This window comes from Ailuropoda melanoleuca, chromosome 4 (genome assembly GCF_002007445.2).
Source record: "Ailuropoda melanoleuca isolate Jingjing chromosome 4, ASM200744v2, whole genome shotgun sequence".
NCBI lineage: Eukaryota > Metazoa > Chordata > Mammalia > Carnivora > Ursidae > Ailuropoda > Ailuropoda melanoleuca.
The window spans coordinates 12,180,460-12,193,561 of record NC_048221.1 but is presented as its reverse complement, the minus strand read 5'-3'; the positions used below and the strand labels follow the sequence as shown (position 1 = coordinate 12,193,561).

General features: G+C 49.0%; 1 protein-coding gene across 1 annotated transcript in view; it reads right to left on the bottom strand.

The window, feature by feature from the left end:
* The window catches only part of TMEM38A (transmembrane protein 38A), a 27,905-nt gene extending 14,854 nt beyond the window's left edge, over positions 1-13,051 (bottom strand). The window contains exons 1-2 of the mRNA XM_019798057.2: positions 12,810-13,051; positions 12,088-12,668 (exon numbers count right to left, since the gene is read on the bottom strand). Coding sequence (XP_019653616.2) covers positions 12,088-12,415 — 328 coding nt within the window. The 5' untranslated portion in view covers positions 12,416-12,668; positions 12,810-13,051. The remainder of the gene's footprint in view (positions 1-12,087; positions 12,669-12,809) is intronic.
* Between the last annotated feature and the right edge of the window lie 51 nt (positions 13,052-13,102).

Here is a 13,102-nt window from a genome sequence, read left to right as displayed (position 1 = left end):
AGGTGGCTACCGCTTCCCGGCGCCCTGACACGGCGGCTCCCTCCCCCTTCTGTTTAGCTTCCGATATCTGTGCGCGGTTTCACGGCTCCCCGCTTCGTACCTCGATACTCAGCGCTGGAGATGTTCATTTGTAGAGATCCAGATGTATCTTCCTGCGTCTCAGGCTGATTCCGTGGATATTCCTGCTGGTTCTGGTACCTATCCAGCTCAACTCAGGGGACCGGCTGAAAAAGGGGTCCCCTACTCCTCCGCCATCTTAACCTCCTCTCTCCCTACTTACTTCTAACAGAGCTTTTAGTTGGTTATCAGATCCTGCTGGAGCTGACAAGCATTAAAAATGTAAAATATCTAGTTATGTATGGCCATGAAATTCAGGGAGAGATAGAGATTTCCAGATTGTTTACTGTTCTTTGTGCAATCATGTTTCCAGCCTCTGTCCTGTCATGCTATGGCACTTCTCCATTTATGGCAGCAAGTGGTTCAAAGCTTTTGTGGAAGTTGGGTAGACATCAGAGCACAAGCAGGAGTAAACTCAAAATGCATCAGAGGGAAAACAGGGACGATCCAGTCTCAGAGTACATGATACCATTTCTATGAGTTTCTCTAAGTAACAAAACCATAGTGATGAGTGACAGAGAGCAGACCAGTGGTCACCAGGGGTTAGGGCCTGGTGTAGGATATAACTATAAAGGAGCATCACTAGGGAGTTTCTTTGGGTGGCAGAACCATTCTGTCCCCAATTGTGGTGGTGGTTACTAGAATCTACACGCATGATCAAATGCAGAATGGTACAGGGGCGCCTGACTGCCTCCGCTGGCAAGCACACGACTCTTGACCTTGGGGTTCTGAGGTGGAGCCCCTATGTTGGGTGTACAGATCACTTAAAAATAAAATCTTTAAAAAAATATAGAACTGTATTTAAAAAACTGTAAATACTGCTGAATAAAGTCAGTAGTTGGTGTTAATGGGATTGTACTGATGTCAGTTTCCTGGTTTTAGTAATGACCCACCATTATGTAAGACACTGTCATTGGGGGAAGCTGGATGAAGGGGATTTGAGAACTCTTCACACTACTTTTGCAACTTCTTAGGAGTTTTAAACTTTTAAAAAAATGTTTAAATCCCACACTAAATAGAGGGGAAGAGTTCTCAATAAGTTTACAAAAAACACTAGGGGTACAGGATTAATGTCTATTAGTCAAAGTCTTACACTTTGTATTACCCACTTGAAGTCTTCAGAATTTTTATAAACAGGTCCTATCTGTATGTTAAATTATTTATTTTACTTACGTTTAAGTAATCTCTGTGCCCAATGTAGGGCTTGAACTCACAACCCAGAGATCAAGGGTCACATACTCTACTGACTGAACCAGCCAGGCGCCCCCATCTTTATGTTAATATGGTCATAATCCCCTATGGCCACACCCCAGAGTTGCAACCTGGGTGTCTCCTGGTGTGACAAGTGTTTCTTCATCTACATTCCTTCCCTCCCCCGTTAGTTTCACTTTCCAGAGAATGCTTTTAGGATTAAGTTGTAAGGCACAGCTACTTAGCTCTCAGGGCCAGAGCTGGTACCAATAACTCTCCTTAAACAATTCACTTGAATTCAATGACAACTGCACTCAATGTGGACATGAGATGACAAGGTTACATGTGATCTACTAATCAAAAACTAATCAAGGGGCACCTGGGTGGCTCAGTTGATTAAGTGCCTGCCTTTGACTCAGGTCATGATCCCAGGGTCCTGAGACTGAGAGCCCTGTGTTGGGCTCCCCGCTCAGTGGAGAGCCTGCTTCTCTCTCTTCCTCTGCTGCTCCCCCTGCTTGTGCGCATGCTCTCTCTCTGTCAAATAAATAAAATCTTAAAAAAAAAAAACCCCAAAAACTAATCAAAAGAAATGATCTATTCAGGTTTTGTGTGTTTTTTTTTTTTAAGATTTATTTATTGAGGGGCGCCTGGGTGGCCCAGTAGGTTGAGCATCTGCCTTTGGCTCAGGTCATGATCCCGGGGTCCAGGGATCGAGCCCTGTGAAGGGCTTCCTGCTGAGCAGGGAGTCTGCTTCTCCCTCTACCTTTCCTCCCTGCTTGTGCTCTCTCTCTCTCTCTCTCTCTCTCTCTCGCAATAAATAATTGATTTGACAAAACCACATGGAGATACCACCTTACGCCAGTTAGAATGGCAAAAATTGACAAGGCAAGAGACAACAATTGCTGGAGAGGATGTGGAGAAAGGGGATCCCTCCTACATTGTTGGTGGGAATGCAAGTTGGTACAGCCACTCTAGAAAACAGTGTGGAGGTCCCTTAAAAAGTTAAAAATTGAGCTACCCTATGATCCAGCCATTGCACTACTGGGTATTTACCCCAAAGATACAGACGTAGTGAAGAGAAGGGCCATATGCACCTCAATGTTCATAGCGGCTCTGTCCACAATAGCTAAATCATAGAAGGAGCCAAGATGCACTTCAACAGATGACTGGATTAAGAAGTTGTGGTCCATATATACAATGGAATATTATTCAGCTATCAGAAAGAACGAATTCTCAACATTTTGCAACATGGACGGCACTGGAGGAGATAATGCTAAGTGAAATAAGTCAAGCAGAGAAAGACAATTATCATATGATTTCTCTCATCTATGGAACATAAGAACTAGGAAGATCGGTAGGAGAAGAAAGGGATAAAGAAAGAGGGGGGTAATCAGAAGGGGGAATGAAGCATGAGAGACTATGGACTCTGAGAAACAAACTGAGGGCTTCGGGGGGGGTGGGGGAATGGGATAGACTGGTGATGGGTAGTAAGGAGGGCACGTATTGCATGGTGCACTGGGTGTTATACGCAACTAAATGAATCATCGAACTTTACATCAGAAACCAGGGATGTACTGTATGGTGACTAACATAATATAATTAAAAAATATTTAAAAAAAATAAATAATTGGTTTGAGAGAGAGAGAGAGAGAGTGAGCTTGAGTGGGGGGAGAGGCAGAGGGCAAGGGAGAGAGAATCGCAAGCAGACACACTCACTGGAGCCCAATGCAGGGCTCGATCTCACGATCCTGAGATCATGACCTGAGCCGAAATTAAGAGTCGGATACTTAACTGACTGAGCCACCCAGGCGCCCGGTCTTTTGTTGTTTGAAAATGTCACTTTGGGGGCATCTGGGTGGCTCATTCGGTTGGGTGTCTGCCTTCAGCTTGGGTCATGATCTTGGGGTCCTGGGATCCAGACCCATATTAGGCTCTCTGCTCAGGGGGGGAGCTGCTTCTCCCTCTCCCCCTGTGCTCTCTCTCTCAAATAAATACATAATTCTTAAAAGAAAAAAGAAAATGTCATTTTGTTTCTAGAAACTGGATGCCTTTTGTCTCTATGCTGTCAAATCGGAACGCTTGGCCTCTCCATGACATGTGCCACGGATGAAGCTATTCACCTAAATACCTATACATACTGTTGATACACTCAACAAATTGATTTGATCTTAATCCTTTGGTGAGTATGGGGACCTTTTCATCAGTCTTGCCCGCTGCTGCACCCCCAGTGCATGGCACTATGCCTGACACATAGCAGCCGCTCAATAATTAGTTGTGAGTGAATGAACTCCCACCCTCACGGAGCTTACATTCTAGTAAATGTGGACGGAACACCTCCTAGGAATTGAGGTTGTGTCAGGCACTTTGGGTCGTACGATAACAACACCTCCCTTGCTCCATTTATTTATGGAGTTACTATTTTGTCCCAGGCAACTATATGCCTTCATTCCATCCTTGAATAATATAAGGATCAATATCCCCACTTGTAGTGAGGTATATAGGGGACCAGTGTCCCCCAGCCTAGAATTCATGTCCACCAGAACCTCACAATGTGACCTTATTTGGAACGGGGTCATTGTAGGGTCTTTCATTCCAAAAAACATGAAGCCCACTCCTTCTATAGAAGGGGCTTCTTAGCTTGGTCAACCTCATGGAGAAGTGGGGATGGGGGTGGCGGGAATATTTGTCCCTCCTCCAGACGGAAAAAAGCCCAAATTTTCCTCCAGCACACGGCTGGGAGGATCTACAGGCATCACCACCTTGGAGGCCACGTGGCAATAATACTGAGCAAATCTGAGGCCGTGCATTGCCCATGTCCTAGCAATTCCAATCCTCACTCCTGACCCAAAAGAAACTAGCAAAGGAGATGTGGGGAGGAGGACTTCACTGCCACACTGTTACGGTAGAAAAGTAAAGTCTACCATCTCTCAGGGGCAGGCTGGAGAGTCACACACAGAGCTACTATTTAGAAGTGAACTAGGTCTACACCCAGGCTCCTCAACTGCATCTGGCAGTGCGTTCCTACGGGGCTGTCTTGTGCCCTGGCAATGAGCAGCAGCCCGCCTGGCCTCCCCCCACTAGATAGCAGGGGCATGCCCCACCCTGCTTGTGACAGCCAGAACTGTCTCCGGATATTGCCAAATATCCCTGGGGACAAAATCCCCTCTGGTTGAGAAGCACCACTCTATAGAGAAATCAACACGGATAAACCCCATTAGGTTATTACTGAGTAAAAAGGTTAGGCTGCAAAATGATACCTATATGTATATCTTATGCATATATTTAAAACACAACACACTCCATGTAGTTCACAGACACATATATAGCAGAGAAGGTGTAAATACAGGCATGAAACAATACAGAAGGATCTTAGGGTGGTGGTCACATCTAGAGAGGGAGGGAGGGAGAAGGGACGAGGCTGGCTGCGTCTCTCAATCTATTTATTTATTAAAAAAACATCCGAGGGGCACCTGGGTGGCACAGCGGTTAAGCGTCTGCCTTTGGCTCAGGGCGTGATCCCGGCATTATGGGATAGAGCCCCACTTTAGGCTCCTCCGCTATGAGCCTGCTTCTTCCTCTCCCACTCCCCCTGCTTGTGTTCCCTCTCTCGCTGGCTGTCTCTGTCTCTGTCGAATAAATAAATAAAATCTTAAAAAAAAAAAAAAACATCCGAAGACGGACACCTGGGTGGTGCAGTTGGTGAAGCGTCCAACTCTTGGTTTTGGCTCAGGTCACGATCTCAGGGTCGTGGGATGGAGCCTTGCATCAGGCTCCATGATCAACTCGGAGTCTGCTTGAGATTCTTTCCCCCTGCCCCTCCCTCCACTCACACTCTCTCTCTCTCTCTCTCTTAAATAAATAAATAAATAAATAAATAAATAAAATCTTAAAAAAAAGAACATATGAAGCAAATCATTGTTCACATCCGTTCAGTCTCTGTGGAAGGGAGAGAGGTGTCTATGACATTTATTCTGTGTGTATGAAATACTTAATCATCAAAACTAGCAAAAACAAGAGTCCCCCGGAAAGCTGACAAGCAGGAGGGACATGGGGTGCTCAGCTGCTTCATCACACTGGGCTCCACAGGCCCCCTCATCGGACCCTCACTACCTGCCCCCTCTCTGATGGCCATGATCAGAGGTCCAGGAACAGGAGGTGGACAGTGGGGAACCATGCTATATCCTACCGAGAGAACCCAGCAAAAGGTTCCAGAAGACTCTTAAAAAATAGTGTTCACAGTAGCACTAGTCACAATTGCCAGAGGGTGGAAACAACCCAAGTGTCCACCAAGAGATGAACGGTTAAACAAGATGTGGTAGGTCCAGACGATGGAGTATCATTCTGCCTTAAAGAGGACTTAAAGTCCTAACACACGCCACAAACATGGACAAATCTTGAAAACACGCTAAGTGAAAGAAGCCAGACCCAAAAGGTCACATAGTGTGTGATGTCATCTACATGAAATGTCCAGAACAGGCAAATCCACAGAAACGGAAAGCAGACTGGTGGTTGCCGGAGGCTGGGGGAGAGAGGGATGGGGAGTGACTGCTCATGGGGCTGGGGTTTCTTTTTTGGGGGAGGAAAATGTTCTGAACTTACATATTTCATATAAGTGGAATAATATAAAATAGCCTTTTGCCTCTAGCTCTTTCATTGAACACAATATTTTTAGGAGCAATATTCATTTTTCTCTGCTGTCAGGTATTCCAACATAGGAATAGATCACAAGTTCTCTCTCCATTCTCTTGCACAAACTACATTTTATAATCAGGAAACATGCTTAATAAAAGTTGTTTGAGAGAAAATCATAAACGCACTCCCCTTTCTCTTCGCCACCCCCAATTAACCATGTGACCTTGGACCCACCATTGTTCCTCTGTGTCCTGCTCCTTCTGTGAACTGCGAACCCCAATCCCTTCTTTGCCCAGCTCCTTCAAAGGCTGGAACTGAAATTTCCCTCCTCCATCTCCCCCACAGTGCATCTTCTCCCTGCCTTCGAGGTCATCCTAAGTCTCAGCATTTACAAAGGTCCTGCAGGTTGAAGCAGAATGTTCTCTTCTTTTCTCCAGGGTATCTATTTAAAATGCTGCCAGCTGAGAGTTAATCCTTCGGAGCAGCTGGTGGGTCCTGAAAGGGCTGGGTCAGGTGAGGCACCCATGTTTTGCAGAAACGGATACCTCTGCATCTAAAAATAATCCTTAGGGGTTGAATTCTCTCCAGGGTCATTCTTGTGCCCTCTGGGACCATCCCAGGGACTGAGGCCAGGGAACTGGCTGGGGGGAGGGGGGGTCGGGGGGTGTGTGGGAGTAAAGCAGGCTCCCATGTTTGTACCATGGGTGAGTCCTGGTAGAAAAGTCACAGACCCAGGTTTGGCTCTGCCGCTTACTCTGGTGTGGTCTTGGACAAATGACTGCTCCCCACCAGCCTCAGCTTCCTCTGTTTTCGAAAGAAGAGGATGAGGGCACCCCTTCCCCAAGCTGTATTGATGATTCAACGTGGTGTGAGTGATTATCAAGATGATTCTTAGCTTTATCAAACTTACTTAACTCAGCAACCCCAGAAGAGCCAGATCAGTTTCCCCATTGCCACAGAGGAGAAGATGGAGGCTGATGGGGGATGGGCCTGCCCTGAAGATCCACAGCAAGGTGATGCCGAGAACCTTCCCTCTGGCTCTTTCCCTTTGCCATACTCCTTCCTGGCTTCTCTTGCTGGGTTCTGGGGCAGCATCAGGAACCAGGAGAATGTGGGTTGCAATCCCAGGTTTGCCGCCAAAGCACTCCCCTCTTGCTGGGTGAGCTTTGGCCAGTCACTCCTCTCTCCGGGCTCCAACAGGTGTATTTGTGTATAACGGGGGTGCTGTCTAGAGGGACCACCCATCCCGGTTTGTCTGGGACCGAGGGGTTCCTGGAACGTGGGGGTTTGGGTGCTTGTCTTAATGGAACCTGGGTGAGGTGGTCACCCCAGTGCTATCATTCATTTCAAAGGGTGCCGGTGAGGAGAAAAAGAAATTGCTTAATGCTTAGCAATTATGCACGAGTTATTCCTGGAACTGAACTGAAATGGAAAGTACCTGTGGGTGGAAATTTTAGCTGATGGATTTATAAAAATCAGCTCTGCCTGAGGAGGGAGAAGGAAGCCCTGATTGCGTCCCTAGTTCTGGCCTGGGATGGGCATCACAACATTCCCTCTCTGGGGGTCAGAGTCCTGTCTATGGAAGGCAGGGAAGCCCTAGAATGTTCCCTGGGGCACTTTCTTTCTTTCTTTTTTTTTTTTTTTTAAAGATTTTATTTATTTATTCGACAGAGATAGACAGCCAGCGAGAGAGGGAACACAAGCAGGGGGAGTGGGAGAGGAAGAAGCAGGCTCATAGCGGAGGAGCCTGATGTGGGGCTCCGATCCCATAACGCCGGGATCACGCCCTGAGCCGAAGGCAGACGCTTAACCGCTGTGCCACCCAGGCGCCCCTCCCTGGGGCACTTTCAGCACTGCCAGGGCTCCGTGCTAGTTAGTCTGAGGTCTAAACATGGGAGGTTGTATTTATAGAGCTTCTTAGTGACTTGAAGGCAAGTCTTCTGAGCCTTCGAGCTCAGCTGTCTGCCTTGGTTTCTTTCCCTGTGAGAGATGGCAGCCCCTCCCTCGCAAGGTTGGAGGAGAAAAGCTTACGGTTCATGCCAGAGGTCTCAAAACAGGGCTCAAGGAGCTGTCTCGTGAGCCCCACAGCATTTCAGAAGATGTTCAAAACGCAACCAGGATGCCTTTCATAGGTGAATGACTAACTATGGTGCATATACCATGGGATATTACTCAGAGATGAAAAGAAATGAGCTCTCAAGCCAGGAGAAGACATGGAAGAACCTTAAATGCATATTGCTAAGTGAAAGAGGCCAGTCCGAAAAGGCTACACACTGTATGATTCCAATTCTGTGATATTCTTCAAAAGGCAAAAACCATGGAGATGGTAAAAAGATTGGGGGTTGCCAAGGGCTTGGGGGAGGGGGCAGGATGCTCACGTGGAGCGCGGGGTATTTTTAGGTTAGTGACACTACTTCTATGATACTGTAACAGTGGATACATGTTATACATTTGGTGAAATCCACAAAACGTACAACACAAAGTAATCCTAATGTAAACTCTAGACTTTGGTTGATATGTGATAGTGCTAATATAATAATAATGATGTGGGCTTGTGGATTATAACAAATGTACCCCTCCGTGCAGAATGTTGATGGTGGGGAGGTCAGAGAGTACACGAAAACTGTACTTGCAGCTTAATTTTGCTGTGGATCTAAGACTGCTCTAGAAAATGGCCTATCAATTTCTTAAAAAGAAAAAAATGTTAATTATTTTTATTTTAAAAATGTTTTTATTTTATTATAACGACTTTGTTAAAAAAAAAAAAAAAGCTTGAACAGCCAATATATACACATAGGGAACTGCAAATCACATTTCCAGCTTCCCTTGAAAAATCATTTCTGGTGGTTCTTGCCCCAACCAGGCAAAGATGTGCATGGCTGGATCTCACCTGGGGACAGTCCCCACCTGGCTGGCTTACTGCTTCCCATACATCACCTGCCTGGCTCTTGAAAGCACTGGAGTTTGAGACTCAGTCTAGATCACTGTTACTCAACTGGTAGCAACTACATCTGGGGATATTTCTGGTTGTCACAACTGGGGTGTGCTACCAGCAACTAGTGGGTTGAGCCAGGCAGGCTGCGAAATATCCCCAAACGCCTGTGATGGCCCTCACCCCAGAGAACACTCTGGCCCTCACTGTGACTTGTGCAGAGGCTGGGCAACACTGGTGCACAGAATTGATTCTCATCTGGGGAACTTTAAAAAAAAATACGCTGGTATTGCACACAGCGATTCTGATTTAAATGGAGGGATGCTGCAGGAACGAGAGGATTCTGAAAAGCTCCCCCGGTGAGTTTAATGTGGAGGCATATTATTCCAGAACCACTGGTCTGGAAGGTTCTTGGGATATCCAGGACTGTCATTCATTCATTCAATCATGTAGCCGACGTCTAGCATAGAACTTCTCTTCTTGCATAGAACTAGCAGTCCTGGAGGTGAGCCAGACCCTCTCCTCCCTGCCCTATTAAGGAGCTCCAGGTTCTAATAAGGAGCTCCTGACTCTTTTAGTTCATCCCTTCTTACACGTTATGCAGATTCTGATTCAGCAAGTCTGGGAAGGGGAGGGCCTGGCATTCTGCATTTCCTAACCAGCTCCCACCTCTCAGATGCTGTTCACCTGAGGACCGCACTCCGAGCTCTGTCCTCATTCAGGATTCTCATGAAAGCCTGACCCAGAAAATGCCTGCGTCCCAGGAAACACATCCACCCACGGCCTTACAAATAATTGTAACCACCTTTCCCAAGCACCTTAGACCCTACTACTGACAAAGTTCTCAATACATCTTCACAAGAGGCAGGCAGGAGAGTTCAGGATCATGTTCTGACGAGCCTATTTCATAGATGAGTGAGCTGAATGAAGCTCACGGAGGCACGGTAACCAGCCTGGTGTTTAGTGGTGGAGAAGAGCTGACTCCTAATTCAGAGATTTTTTTTCCCTAAAAGCCAGCTTGGCTCTCGGCTCCACAGGTGTGCTACCTGTGCCGTTGCCCAGGACCCTGTGATCAGAAGGGTCCCACGTTCAGTTTAGTGCTCTGTTGTCCCCATCTTGAAATTCTGACTTCCTGAGTGGGGGGCCCTGCAAATTCTGTAGCCGGTTCTTCAGTCAGCACATAGATTTTGAGAAGAAACCTTTGTAGAGGCTCGGCAGGAACATCAAACTGGGGGGGTGTGTGGNGGGGGGGTGGGTGGGCAAGAGCTAAATCCAACTCCTCCCTTTTCTAAAGGGAAGCAAGTACCCCAGAGCAATTGGAGTGAGTCTTGGGGTCCAGCAGACCTGAGTTTGAATCCCAAGGCTGACATCTACCAGCCATAGGACCACGGGCTCGTTGTGTATGTAAATTAGCTTAGCCACTATTTCCTATTTCCCCAGTTACAAACAGAGGGGGTTTGAACTGGGCAGGGGTTTCTCAATCTTGACAGCATGCAGCAATCACTGGGGAGGGGAGTTTGAAACATGAGCATGCAGGGCCCTATCCTGGATATACTGATTCGATTTGTCTGGAGTGGAGATGAGATGGGGGTTTAAGAGCCCCTAGGATCCCCTAATAAGCAGCTAGGGTTATGAACCACTGAATCTTCCCCACCTTCAGGAACCTTCAGGCTCCAGTACCTCTAGTTCAGATGACTTGTTTACTCTGGCAGAAATTTCTAGACCCCTCCAGCATGCTCCCAGCCAGGCTGAAGACCTCTTTCCTTCAGACACTTGTGTCCTACATCCCTATGAGGCTCCAGCCCTCCACAGTTTTAGATTTCTTAAGGTATGCTAGGTTCTGTATTTGCCCAGGGGACCGGCCTGAGCCACCAAAAATTTGTCCTGGACAGGAAATGCAGTCCTGTGTTCACGATAAGACAATACAAAGCTTATTTTGCTTTGCAAAGTAACTGAACTGCAGAATAGCTTTTAAAGAATCGGCTCTGGCTTGTGGATGGGCAAAACCAAAATGGAACAAAGACACTTGGCACACAGAATATGATCCTATTTGCATAAAATCGTGCTTTACCATCTCTAACTACAGGGTTACAAATGCATAGAAGAGAGGTCTGGAAGGGTCGGCAATACGTCAACTGTAATGATCTTTTTTCTCTTTATGTTTCTCAGCCTGATTTTTAAATACACAGAAGCACCTATTTTTACAATCTGAAAAAAAAGCAATTTCAGTCCTGAGAGGAGAATATAGAGGTAATTTACATAAGTGGGAGAAAGGGTCACAAAGATTCGGGATGATCCCTTTTCTAACGCTAAATGCTCTAGTCCCTTTCGTTTGCAAGTGTGCTATAATAGTTAAAAGGCTAGAAGATGAACAAGAAATATCAGTGAGCCTTACCTAAAAATAGAACATATTCTAAGGAAGCTATTTACCATCATCTAAAAAAATGCTGTAAAAAAACCCCAAGAAGCAGAGTCTTCCTTCCCTTCCGCGATTCTACGCGGGGGTCTGGAGCTGGCGGGGTTAGCTAACCCCAAATCACCCTGCCCTAGGGCAGATTCTGCTCAGTAATGGAAAGGATCCGCGCCACGGCTGGAAGAATTCCCGCCGGGCGCGGGAGAACCCAGCTTCGCTCGGCCCGAGGAGGAGGAGAGATTGCCCGAGGGCCGCAGAGGAGCGGGGGCACCGGTGTCACTTTCTCTGAACCGGATAACTGCCCCCGGCACTGCCGGTCCTTATATAGACACTCAACAGCCGCTCGGGCTCCGCGGGCCAAGGGCAAGGAGGGAGGTCACGGCTGCGGGCGGCCAGGACATCTGGACTGACCGACAGCACCGACCCCCGCCTGCGCCCTCACCAAGACCTATGCCGCTTGCTCAAGTTCATGCGACCCTGCCGGGACCCCTGACCTTCTCTCCCAGCCCCCTCCCCAGCACCTGTTCCCCCTCCTCCATACAGTCGCATTCCTCTCCTGCTCCCCCTCCCCCAGCCCCACCATCCCGGGGGTTTCTCTCCTTGCCCTCCCTCTTGTCTCCCCCCCGCACCGCCCACTCCATGTGGAAGAACCGCACGATCCCAGCACCTGCTGCTCCCCCGAACAGTCCCTGGGGCTGTGCCCCGCCATGATCTAAGGCTTCCCCCGCCTCGCGACCCGCAGGTTTACCCCCGCCCCCCGCCCCGCGATGCCAGCCCCCGCGGGCTGCTGGCTCTGGCTCACCTGGCTCATACTTGAGGTAGAGAATGGAGACGATGAAGTAGCTGAGGTCGAAGACGGGGAAGAGCGGCACCCGCGAGAAGCTGAGCGCCAGCTCGCCTAGGCTCAGCGCCGAGAGCAGCTCCATGGCGCCCGCCGGGTCCCACCCCAGCCCCCCTGCCCAGTAAGTCCCGCAACCCGCTGCCCGGCGACTGCGCCCCTCCGCAGGACCCGCCCCCGCCCGCCAGGCACCGCCCCCAACCCGGCCCCTGCGGGAGAGGAGGGACGACCGCTGGCCCCGGGGCGGGTCGTGGGGCCGTCCTGTCCCATAAAGCCCAGCAGGGTGTCCCATACTCCGTCCCTCGGGCCATCACGACCCCCTTCAGCCCAGCGAGGCAAGGTGTAGAGGGCCCTGTGGTGTGAGTTGGGACAGGGTAGCTGTCTACTGGGGGTCCTTCCCGTACGGAGCTCACCCAGAAGGAACAAATCAGTCAAGACCCTGTTCCAGTGGGACTCAAATGGGATCCATGTCCTCTCGAGCCCTTGAATCTGGATCTGCATCCTCTGTCGGTCTCGACTAGTTGTGAACCCCATCTTCCTGTGCCCTAGAGGGTCAGGATCCCGGTCCTCTTCGGAGCTGTCATGACCCTACTCCTCTATGGGGCTCTGTAAGTCATGACTTCCATTCCGCCCCGGGATCCCTGTTCTCCGAAGGGACAGCTCGGTCGGACCTCCGCCCCCCGTACCTCCAGGCTAGTGGGGAACCCTGCCTTCCATTTGGCCCAGGAGGAACATCCTCCCCGCGGGAGTCCATGCCCGGGAGAGCCCAATGCATCAGGATCCATTCCCCTGCGCAACTCAGTGGTCAAGAGGCCGGGTTTCTCCGAGAGCCGCGTGCGAGACCCCAGCCCAGAAGGAAGAGCTACGGCACTAATTCTCCAGCGCGCAGGGGCCTCACGCCTGCGCGGCACGCCTCCATTGCGTAACCCAATCTCGCCCCGGACGACTCCACTCCCGGGTGACGTCACACCCTCGCCCC